The sequence below is a fragment of the Macaca fascicularis genome, chromosome 12, assembly GCF_037993035.2.
Source record: "Macaca fascicularis isolate 582-1 chromosome 12, T2T-MFA8v1.1".
NCBI lineage: Eukaryota > Metazoa > Chordata > Mammalia > Primates > Cercopithecidae > Macaca > Macaca fascicularis.
Genome location: NC_088386.1, coordinates 77,050,347 through 77,062,544, shown reverse-complemented (window position 1 = coordinate 77,062,544; position 12,198 = coordinate 77,050,347). Strand labels below are relative to the sequence as shown.

Sequence of the window (12,198 nt, the reverse complement as noted above, 5' to 3'; positions counted from 1 at the left end):
TTGCTCATTGTCTAGCCAACAGTGATTTCCCTTCTTAGCTGCCAACAGAGCCCTGGATTATGCAGGTGACAGGCAGCATTCCCTTAATATTTCAGAAGACAGACCTCTAGGTTCAACTCCAGAGAATGTATCACAATAACAAAATAATTGAATCAGGATCAATTTACTGTGATCATGATGACTCCATTCTCCTTCAACCATGACGGAATCAGGGATAAACAGGTGACACAGGTCTGGTTAATCAGAATACATCTAATGAGGCACTGCCCTTCCTGGAAGGGCAACTTAAAGGGGACAAAGCACTTTTGCTCTTTTCCCTTCTCTCCTGCTTGATGCTGCCCAGCTGTACTGTGATCATGAGGAAAAGCTGAGAGAGCTGGAAAGATAACCATCAATGTCCTGTCTGATAGCTGTTCACCAAACCTGTGAACATCCTTCCTCAAGACTGCTTATTATGCAAAATAATATCTTTATTGTCGAAGTCACTATTATTTAATACTCTAAAACTTGCAATTAGAAGTATTCCTAACAGATACAGAAGCAATTGTTCAGGGAAAGCTTACATCACTCATTCTGGAAGCACAACTGAGGTGCAGAAATGTATTGCGGTGTCATTTACATGAGTAATCTGTATCGAGGATTTGATTTTAAACTTCCTATGTGGTGGCTAATACCTTCTATTATATTTGCAATCTTGAAGTCATGTTGGTTCATCTTTACTTTGCACTGGAAGTCCTTTTAAATGTAGTTTATTGTCCTAAGCATTTAGACATACAGGAGGAAGCCTCAACTTAATGAAGAGATGAGAGAGAGTGGATAAGCACTGCTTAGTGTACTATTGACAGTTTATTATTGTGGTCTTCAGAAACTCATGTTCTTTACTGAGTAAATACATTTACCTAAAACAGGTTTATAGCTCTGGGGTGCATAAATACCATTAGTGCCAGCAGAGTTATAGCTGGGAGAATGCATGGAACATATGGTCACAATTCTACTGTTTCTGAGAAAGGGGAGAGGACACCTCTGTGGGAGAGACATATTTTTGTCTGATAGAGTATAATTTACTAGAACACAAAGCACTTTGTCAGAACCTTTCACTGTGAGTCTAAGAAATTAATTAGAAGCGCTCTCATCTGAAAGTTCCTCAAATAAATTATCATTTATCTAACAGAAATACATAGCCTGTAACTTTCTTAGTTGATTAAAAAAACATGGTGCCTACTACTTTATATGGACATTCATGCCACTTCAAACCTTGTAAGACTGCAACTACTGAGTCAGTCACAGCCAGCTATATTTTCAGGATATAAAGTTTATATGCAGAATTATGTATAGAATTGGCAATGTTTCATTTTATCGCCAAACTAAAAAATCTTATCTATAGAAATTCCAACCACAATATATCAAAAATAGTAATGACTTTTATTGAGCCTTCGTGTAAATCAGGCTTTGCACTAGGCACTTGGTCTGCATTATTACCCTTTAAGACAACCTTAAAAAGTTGGTACTATTTTTATCCACTTAGCAATGAGGAAAGAGGTCTAGAGAGGTTAAAAGTCTTCTCTGAAAAGGTCACTAGTAATACAGTAGATATGGGATTTGAACCAGGTCAGCTTGACTTCAAATCTGGAAGCTCTTCACCACCACCACATTGGTTCTTAGGTTTCAGTGTGATAAGAACTTGGAGCTCTATTAATTGTGAAGATCTGTGGCCTGGTCCCCTTTAGTTCTGACTTGGATGGTCTGGGGCCTAGGAACCTGCATTTCTTTCAAGCATCCAGGTGATTCTCATAAAGGTGGCTTAGAGACAACACCTCAAGAAACACAGCCTTACACTCCATTTAAAATCATTATGCCATTTAAAATCATAATGGGTTTGATAGGCTACAAGAAATATTATCGCTCTCAATTAAAAGTGCAAAGTAGGTATTTTGTTGTGAAAAAACATGTAACAAAGAAAAAGAATTCATTAAGATGAATTTTCATTCTTCAGGAAAGAAGCATAGTTAGTAATATTTTCTTATAAACGTCAATGTCTCATTTTCTCGTAGGCCAGAGACTGCAATGAAAGGTGATAGCACAAGCGTCTGATTTAAGAAAATGAAAACACTCCTTTACTTGCAACTTAGAAAAGATTTCCCCCACACAACTCGTCTTCTTATCAAAGACCCATGAGGGTAAAAACACCAAGACAATTAGGCAGTTTAGGAAGAAAATAAATACAGAAATGGGAAGATTATAAGTTATTCAACTAAGAAATCAACAAAGGCACCGCCCTACATGCTGGGATACAAAGTAGTCAGTAGTCACTGTTTTTGGATTATCTGAGCAGTTAATCTGGGTAACTTAAGTATAAAGTCCAATCATCAATCAAATAGGTCAAGGCTTTTTGGCCCTGCACTATGGACTCTCAGGCTAAACTGACATTACATAAGTAAAAATAATTGATTCTCGGCCGTATGTGATCCTACCACAGTAGGGTACTGAACCCTATTTGTCAACTTTTTTACTTATTCCTAGTGGACTCCCTGTCCTTTATCATAACAGCTATTTTGATTTTTTTTTCCATTCCTTTCAAGTTCCCAAACATATCTTCAATGCCTTCAATTACCATATATAAACTTGCTTTTTATCCTAGCCATCCATGAGTTCTCTGTATTTCCCTTCCTTCCACACTGAAATTTCTTAATGTCAAGCACCCTTTCATAGCTTGTTAGCTTAAGATAAAGAGATTCTTAACTAAGGCTAATTCCTCTACCTATGAATCTGATCCCTTTTGGGATCTTGTTCCATTCTCAGCAAACCTCTCCAGTCACCTGCAGCGCTTCAGGCACTGTTAGGCATTGGGAGCACAAAGATGAAAGGACAGGACCCTGCTTTGCAGCAGCTTCCAGGACAGTGTGGAGACAGACTCTCAATAATCGTGAGCAGAGTGCCATAGGACCAAGGGCACAACAGAACTTAAGTTTAAGTAGCTGAACAACAGGGGGCTTCCCCTAGGAAACAGCTGAGATTTAAAAGATAAATAAAAGTGAATCAGGTAGATAGGCAGAAGAAGTGAGAAGATACAGAGGTTCAGGAGAGCATGGCACAGCCAAACAACCTTAAGTATTCAGACATTGATGGAAAAACTCCCTGGGGAATTGGTGAAAAATACCATCCAGGAGTTTAGATTTTAAGTCTAAAATGAGCCACTGAAGCACTGTTATCACATGTGTATGTTAATGCAAAATCAAAGGCCAGTATCCTAGAAAGCAGGAGAACTTAGTGACTAGGTAGTATAGTGAGTGCCTAGTTTGGAGTAATAGTGCTGTAGAGATATCAAAGCATGATGGATAAGAAAGACATCTAGGTGGTAGCGTTGTAGAACTTAATAGTTCTGGATATCAAGAACAAGAAAGAGAAAAGAATGCAGATTGAGCCCTAGGTTTCTGGCTTTGGTAACTTTCTAACAGCCTTGTCATTCCTGGATAGTGCCTGGGCAGATTGAAACTATAGGGCACCCAAAAGGACATTTCTAATAGGGAATTTGATATGTGGGTGGGTGTGAAACTCAAGAGACACTGGTTTAGGCTCATTTGGCTACTTCTGCACTAAGAGTTCTATCTTGGCATTTGCCAGTGATGCCCATTTTTTTTGCCACCAGTCACATTTTATTAATAACTGCTGACTTCCATGACCTTTCTTTAGACATTATGCTATCTGATCTTTTTACAAATTTTACAATATTGTCTCCCTTTTTATATTCTCCATTGGCTATTTCACCAGGGACTTGGTTCTCTTTAATTCCTTGAAGATGCCTTCTCAGTCTCCTACAGGGACTCCCCATTTTTAATCTCCTTGAATAAAACTGTTCCCTAAGATTTGATCCATAATTTTTTCCTCTATAAAATTCACATTTCTATCCCTTGGGCCATCTCACAAGTCACTAATGGATAGAGGAACTTCCAAACATAATCCTGAACTAGATTTTCAAGCGGAATGCCACATATAAAAGTCCCTCCAAATTCAACATGCCCCAGATTAAAGCTGCTCCATTTATATCCCAATCTCCCAAAAATAGTTCTCTGTTTTCCTGCCCTGTCACTGATGCATCTGCTTCCCCTCTTTCACTTGTCTTCTATGATCAATCCTCAACCTGAAGTGTTCATTCTGTCTCTCTCTCTGGTCCTTGTTTTCACATCATCTCTTTGATATGCAAAATGATTTGAATATAGGGGATCCAGATATGATACAAAATTGCAGTGGTTTATTTGCCATCATAAAATAATGACAGCAACCAACAATTATCCAGTCTTTGCTTTGTGCTGGATGCTATTCTAAAGCACATCACATCTATTTCCTTTTTCTCTGTTTCCCCTTCTATGAATTTAGAAGAGCAAGATGGTTTAATCCTTTTTAAATTGGTCATACTTGGATTATATATCAGTCTGAGTGATATAAACAATTTTCTGGGCAATAAAAAAACTAACCATTGTGTTGCTAATTCTTTAAATGCTGTTAATTTTCAAGGGTTAGCTCTTATTCCTTTTCTTTTGGGAATGCAAATGCACACACTCATTACCCCCCCTTGATGAATAACAGAGACTATACCACATATACTTACTTGAAAAACCCAAACTTTGCAGAAACCTGTAAATCAGCAGAACAATTTTCATGGGCACAAAACCTTGCAAAGCTTATCTGGAAATAAAATGACAATGTTTTTTATTTTGATTTAATCCGCAAGTATATATATATATATTTTAAAGAAGATGACATCTGTGATGCATGAGAAAAATAAAATTGATACATCAAATTGACAATTCTTTATCTCTTTTAAAAAGTTCAATGTAAGAATTAGTAGGGTTCAAATGACAATTACTTGCAGGGCTAAAGGAGCTAAGTTCTAAATAGGTAAAATTTAAAGCCCAAATTTTATAAGTGAAATAGATTTGGAAAAAAAGTTAAAGGCATTGAAGGAGCCTATTAGCTACCAAGATTTTTTTTTCATTGGGTTCCTCTCAATTTTCTGGTGCTGCAGTTTGATCCCATTTATTACACGTAAGTAATGGCACTTAATTTTGGCAGATGTTGTGACAGTGATTTTATATTCACTGAAATTAGCTACATGGAGATACTTAGAAATTTTACGTAGAGGAAACATTGAACAAAATTAAATAAGGGTTCCAGAATTTAACTAACTCTGAACTTTTTAATAAGATCAATAAATACTACAAAGGACCTAGGAAGACCCAAGGCATAAGCTGGAAAAAAGGAAAAAATGGAGAGAGATAAAAGGGAAGATAATGGGAATAGGTAAAGAGAGACAGATGCAGAAAGCAAAGAGAGATCTAGAAAGTCAGAAGGAGCCAGGCTCATTAAGTGTGAAGTGACTAGAGTACTGTCAAATAGCGTGCCTACAGTTGGGGGAGAAGTGTAAATATCTCTCTAAATAAATATGATTTTTTTCCTCTCATTTCTATTGGTAAAGCAGGTTGTTCTAAGAATCAAAATATAAATTAATATAACTACAAATTGCTAAGGTTTTGGCTTGTGTACTTGCAATATTGATTTTCACTATTAGAGACATTTACAAAGAGCTGATGTTGAAGACTGAAGTTTAACAGAACAGTAAAACAGCCCCTGACTTCCGTAAATATTTTCATATGAGGGTATAGGGAAAAATATGCTCTTCAGTTATCTTCATTTGATCCTGTATTCTAGACTAGACTAATGGTGATTGTAAGCTCAATTATCTTAAAGTGACTATGGGGCAATTTTGTCTGGACAGGATATGAACTAGACCTTTAAATGTCCCTTTCATCTTTTACATTCTGTGTGTCATTAGTGAACATTTTAATGAAGGCTTTTTACAATGCCCAGACACATCCTGTTTTTGGACAAACACTATGTCTTTGTGTTGGCAGACAGTAAAGGTCTGAACAACAGGACTCCGGAGAATAAATACATTGTCAGTGAAACTTAAATATTTTGGGATAATTTAGAAAACGGTTCACTGGTTAGAATGTAGGATCCATCTCAAATGCAACTGATCCCGGGATGTGGCTGAAAAATGGATTTTTTAAAAGAAATTATTGTATTTAACATAAACACATGTGTCTGTAAATGGATAAAACTAAGCAAGGAAATTTGATTATGAAGACTTGAGTGAATCTGTGAGTAGGATGAAAGCAAGGGAGACAGAGAATGAGAAGAGGAAGATAAACTGAGGACACATGATGACACTGAATAACTAACTTATAAATACAACCTTCTCCCATTATGATTTCTCTCTAGTAATACCTCTCTTCACTGGCAAGCCATCAAAAATAGAACAGTAGCATTTTATATGATAATCTACTGTTGTGATTAAATGCATATTTTAAAATGTTCAGTTCAATATCCTAAAGGGAATATAAACAATTTAAAGAAATGAAAAACAAGGCACATCATAAATCTATTTTTATATTTTTAAAAATTCATAAAATTAAAAAAAATTCTGACATATAGTTCACTTCTTCAGGATGATGCCATATTTTAAAAATTTAGTTAAATGCCACATAATAATTTGGATAAAGGAAAATATTCCTACTGTTTTTTTAATTATGTCTTTTTCTTTCTTCTGCTGAAGAATTGGCTGAAGTGGTGGGAATTCCTCTGTGCTTCGTTTACTGATGACGTGAGGACCAAGGTGGTAAGCAGCTTCAATCTGAATTGGGGTAAGGATGTCCCGCACATCTTTCTAAGGAAAATAACAACCATATGAATTAATAACAAAAACAAGCATGTAGATTAAAAAAATATAAAACTTCTCTCCTGAATAAGGCCAAACACTGTACATGGAAGACAAAGCAAATACTTATCTTTCATCTAAACTGTTAAAAAAATGAAGATGTATATTTCTTCATATCACACAAAAGCATTTATGTTTCTTATGAAAAACACAAAAAGAATAAAAATGAAAAATACCACCATCCAATAATAGTTATAAAGGTCTATACTTGGGAGTATTTTCTTCTGTGCTATTTTCTATGCATTTAAAAGATAACTTGGTATTATACGCATTTTTCATGATAAACTTTTTATAAATCATTTCAAAGTGCTTTTTATCCCATTTAACATTACCCTATATGTTTTCTATCTCTCAATAACATTTCAATTAAATTTGATTCATTTGACTCCAGATATTATAAAACATCCTTTTTAGTTATTCCCTTTTTTTTTCTTTTCTTTTCTTCTTTTTTTTTCTTTTCTTTTCTTCTTCTTCTTCTTTTTTTTTTTTTTTAAGAGATGGGATCTCCCTCTATCAGCAGACTGGAATGAAGTATAGCTCACCACAGTTCTGAACTCCTGGGCTCAAGCGATCCTTCTTCTTCAGCTTCAGAGTAGCTAGGACTACAGGTGTGCACCACCATGCCCAGCCAATTTTTTCATATTTATAGAGGCAGGGTCTTGCAATGTTTCCAGACTGGTCTTGAACTCCTGGGCTCAAGGGCTTCTCCAGTCTTGGCCTCCCAAAGAGCTGGGATTACAGGTGTGAGCCACCATACCCAGCCCTTTTCTTTCTTTATGGAACTCTTCTATCATATTTTCTAACAGATATTGAATGGTATATAGGCAAAGTATTCGTTTTGTACATCTAATTGTATATACTGGTCACTTTACTGATTTTCTTATTAGTTGTTAAAGTTTTGGTTTTTTTTTTTTTTCGGTTTTGAGTCAGAGTCTTGCTCTGTCACCCAGGCTTGAGGGCAGTGGCGTGATCTCAGCTCACTACAATCTCCCTCTCCTGGGTTCAAATGATCCTCCCACTTCAGTCATCTGAGTAGCTGGAATTACAGACATGCACAACCACACCCAGCTAATTTTTGTATTTTTAGTAAAGACCAGTTTTCACCAGGTTGGTCAGGCTGGTCTCAAATTCCTGACCTCAAGTGATCCGCCCCCATCGGCCTCCCAAAGTGCTGGGATTACAGGCTTGACCCACTGCAACTGGTTATTTTTTTTTTTTAAGTTTATTGTGCTTTTGTACTTCACAAAGAATTCTTGAATTTATTTACCAATTACGCAGAAATTGTAACCCATTCACAATCCATTCTGCCCTGTATAACATTCTTCTACACTTAATATCTTAACTAATGTCTACACAGCATTTCTTACTCCTATTCTTCTTGATATGTGGTCACAAGCTTTTTTTTATAATCAGATTTTTAAAATTCATTGTCTTCTGTCTCCAAAGAAACAGCTCGAGTTTATTACAAGTGATTGTCAATTCTTATATTTTAACCTTTATTTGTATATGCAGACATTATTTTCTTTTAAAAATATTTTCTATCAACTTACAAATGATTTTTTCATTTGATTATTTGCTAGCATCACTAAGAAATTCCATATTTTCAAAATTGTTTTCTTACACACAGTGAAATAATCAACAAGAAAATATCTTTGAAAGCATTTGTCATTCGATTAAGTAAGCACTTCACTAGATAGTAAAAGTGTCCTAGACTCTCAAGTCTATGAAAACAAAGAGAATCAGCCCTCTGTACCCATCAGTTCCACATCTGTGGGTTCAGCCACCTTGGATCAAAAATAGTTGGCAAATAATGGATAGCTGCATCAGTGCTGAACATGTACAGATTTTTTTCTTGTCATTATTCCCTAACCAATAGAGTATAACAAGTATTTACATAACATTTACATTGTATTACATATTATAAATAATTTAGAGATGATTTAAAGTATATGAGAGGATTTACAAAGGTTAAGTGCAAATATGGCACAATTTTATATAAGGGACTTGAGGATCCTTGGATTTTTGTATCCAAGTGGGGTCCTGGAATAGTATCCTGGAACCAATCCCCCATGGATACTACAGGATAAGTGTATATGAAAATCAAATAACATATAAAACAATGTCTCTTAGAAAGCACCTGTTCAAGCAGTCCACAGTCAGAAATGTGATTTTCAAAGGGCACTCAACAAAACAAACTTCTCCTTTTCTAAAAGAGTAGGCTAAAAAGATTTTACTACTAAAGTAACCTAAGAGGATTTATAACAGAATTCAAATGAGAAATTACATAAAGCCATGTCGATGAGAAATCTATAAAATAAGATTTTAGACACTGCAAAAATTAAAAGTAGAAATGATCTCAGGATATGAGAGAGCAGTTCACATCACCACATATAGCCCACCTACACAGAAACTAGTGGAGAAAATCTATGCAGTTTTTGTTTTTCTTGGTATTAGAATTGTTGCTATACTCAGGAGATAATTTGAAGAATTAGTCACGGACTGTGATGTCTTTCATACTAATAATTTAAGGCTCAATTTTTACTCTACTTTTCATATGGCCATTTCAATCTATAGGTTCTTCTCATTTTAAAAAATAGATTCAACAAATTCCCTCTTGACCATTAAAGAGTCAAGTGTTTTCACCCAGGCTAGACATATTAACTTAAACCATAACTGAGGTTTATATTATGCCCGTTGAGTTCCTCAGGGTAGACCCATGACACTGCAATTGACAGACCTCCTACTGAGTAATGTCAGTGGACCAGGTTTCTATTTATCTACAGACATTTCAAGATTGCAATATGGCTTAAACATTACTGTCCCAAGGCAGGTAAGGAATAGATTATTTTCAAAGCTCATCAATTAATAATCCTTAAGGAATAGGGAAAAAAATTCCTATCACACAGATTATTGCTGTATTGCTATATTATTTATATAGTAACTTTTGATAAAAATCAATGAAGTAATTTAACAAAGATGATACACATCACATAAAAGACTATTCTATATCTTTGTGTAATTATAAACAAAAAAGATGTAATTTTTTTTCTTTTCATTTACAACATTATCAATTTATGTGTTAAAAGCAATAGTGGTCTAAAGGTGAAGCACTGGTGTTCAAATCTAGGGTCCACCAGTTATTATCTATGTAACATTGGGCAAGTTTCTTAATTTGTCTATGGCTTAGTTATCTTATCTGAAAATTGGAATAATAACAATTATGGTGGTTATACCTATACCTTATTGTTGTGATGATTAAATGACATAGTGTCCATAAGGCAGACATGACAAAATTTGTATGTTGCTTCAAAATGCAGGCATATAAGCCAACTAAGGAATTACTAAATTTCAGTTTCCTAGAATAAGAGATTCTGGTGAACATTTGGAAGGAATAAGAAAACTGAACTACTGCCAACCAATCAACATTAAATAGAAAATTAGTTACAGAACAAGGAGTAGACCTCTATTTATTAAATGGTATTTAGAACATTTGGAGCCTGAATCAGAGTACTCAAGATCCCTGATTACTTTTCCATTCTTATACAGAGATGCTTTCATTAAATTACTTGGTAAGGGATCATCTCAACATGAAACCTTGACCATATAGGAATGCTGCGAATCAAGGCCAAATCCCAAGTTATCGACTTGTGAAAACTGAACAGCTTGAAGCCCTGAGTATTACAATAGCAAACTTGATTAAATTATTCCCTAGGTTAGGAGCTAGACGGCCACTGATTGTCCCTCCACATGTCCACTGTTTTAATTCTTCTCAACAAGCTTGCTTTGACCAAATCACATGCTATCAAATTCATACTAATTTTCCACAAGGTCTTCTCTACATCTGGTGTATATTACTTTCATTATCCTAATTAGCTATTAATTACACTTTTCTTGCAATATATAAAATGTACATGCACTCTTGCAAAAACTGTATTTGACGGATACACACACTAACTTTAGCAGCTCCACCTAAGGACAAAATCTGTAATATCAAAAATGTCTTAAAGTGATTAAATATTTGGGAGTAAAAAAGTAGATTTGTTTAAATTTTTAAATTTGGATGGGCAAGTGCTATGTATATTAAAAATAATGAAGATTCCATGCCACATTTTTATGGACAATTACATAAAATAGGGTGCCCACAAGCATGCAAATTAGCACATGCCTGAAATTATATAACGTCTGTCTTCTTGCTTGACTTTCATGGAAATCTGTATTTCTGGCCAGCTTGAGAGCTGAGCAACAGGCCCATGTCCTGTTAATTTATTTAAAGGGTGGGCCAAAAAATTTTATATCACTAAACAATAATGTCAGGAATAAATATCTGAAGCTATCTATTCATGGGTCTACTGTGTCCAAGGCAGCTCTAGGGATACAAAACTGAAAGTCAGTGCCTGTCCCAATCTATGTTCCACAAATCCACATAGACAGTGTGGGGGATGAATATTCTGATACAGACATGCCCAAATACAGAAGAAGTAGGGCCACCTAATCGACACATAAAAGGGGTTGGGGAGGCTCTTACATAGGAAGATTTTAAGCAAGGAATATGACTAGATTTTTGAAATACCTCTTTGGTGCTTATGTAGGGCTTGGGAAGGAAAAGCTGAGACCAAGACATAGGTTGTCACCTGAACCATCACCATCCTGTAAAATTGCAGTCCCTTTATGTAGTAAGCTTGTCTCAAGTGGTAGAGAACTGTTAAACATCTGGCACTACAATTTCCTGAGAAAAGACAGCACCCCCAAGACAAATGCCCTAACCACGATACCAATAGAACATTCTCAGATTTTTCTTATAGAATTTTTTAAATAGCACCAAGAACATAGCATCCATAAATGTGTTAAATATTTATTTTCTGCCTTATGTAATGGATTGTGCTAGCTCTAAGAATACAAATATGCAAAAGATAATATCCTGCCTCAAAGATCTTGCAACCTAACAAAAAACTAAAATGTTATAATAATCAATTCACTTCTAGAATACCATAATATTGGTACAATTATATAGTTTGCTCACACTTAGATTTTCAGCAGAAATGTCTGCATATATGAATCAGTCCATAGTGTGCTATCATTAAAAAATTTCTTCTTTGGAGTAAATGACATTTCATTAAGCTATGTGCATGTATCACTCAATAATATAAGCAAATGAAATTTAAAAACACACAAAAAAATTTACTAATCAAATACACATTTGTTTTCCTGAAATTACTATGGAAAAAAGATGAGTTTTAGAAGTCACCTAAAGATTTACATAGCAAAATAAACTCCCTGTATTTCAGAAATCTAAAATTCAGGAATTTGAGAAATCAAAGAAAGAAAAAGAATTAACTAATCTACACAGGTAGGTTGATATCATGATTTTAATAAAACACGCTAAGGCCACTGAATTCACTGGCTCTCAGAATATCTCTGGGGAC

The 12,198-nt window shown here is 35.1% G+C and overlaps 1 protein-coding gene across 4 annotated transcripts in view; it reads right to left on the bottom strand.

The window, feature by feature from the left end:
* Window positions 1-12,198, bottom strand: part of ITGA4 (integrin subunit alpha 4) — an 81,061-nt gene that overhangs the window by 22,974 nt on the left and 45,889 nt on the right. For all 4 annotated transcript variants that reach the window (XM_074009553.1, XM_005573626.5, XM_074009554.1 and 1 more), the window contains 2 exons: window positions 6,575-6,724; window positions 4,607-4,683 (listed from right to left, as the gene is read on the bottom strand). In XM_074009553.1, the coding sequence (XP_073865654.1) occupies window positions 4,607-4,683; window positions 6,575-6,724 (227 nt within the window). The remainder of the gene's footprint in view (window positions 1-4,606; window positions 4,684-6,574; window positions 6,725-12,198) is intronic.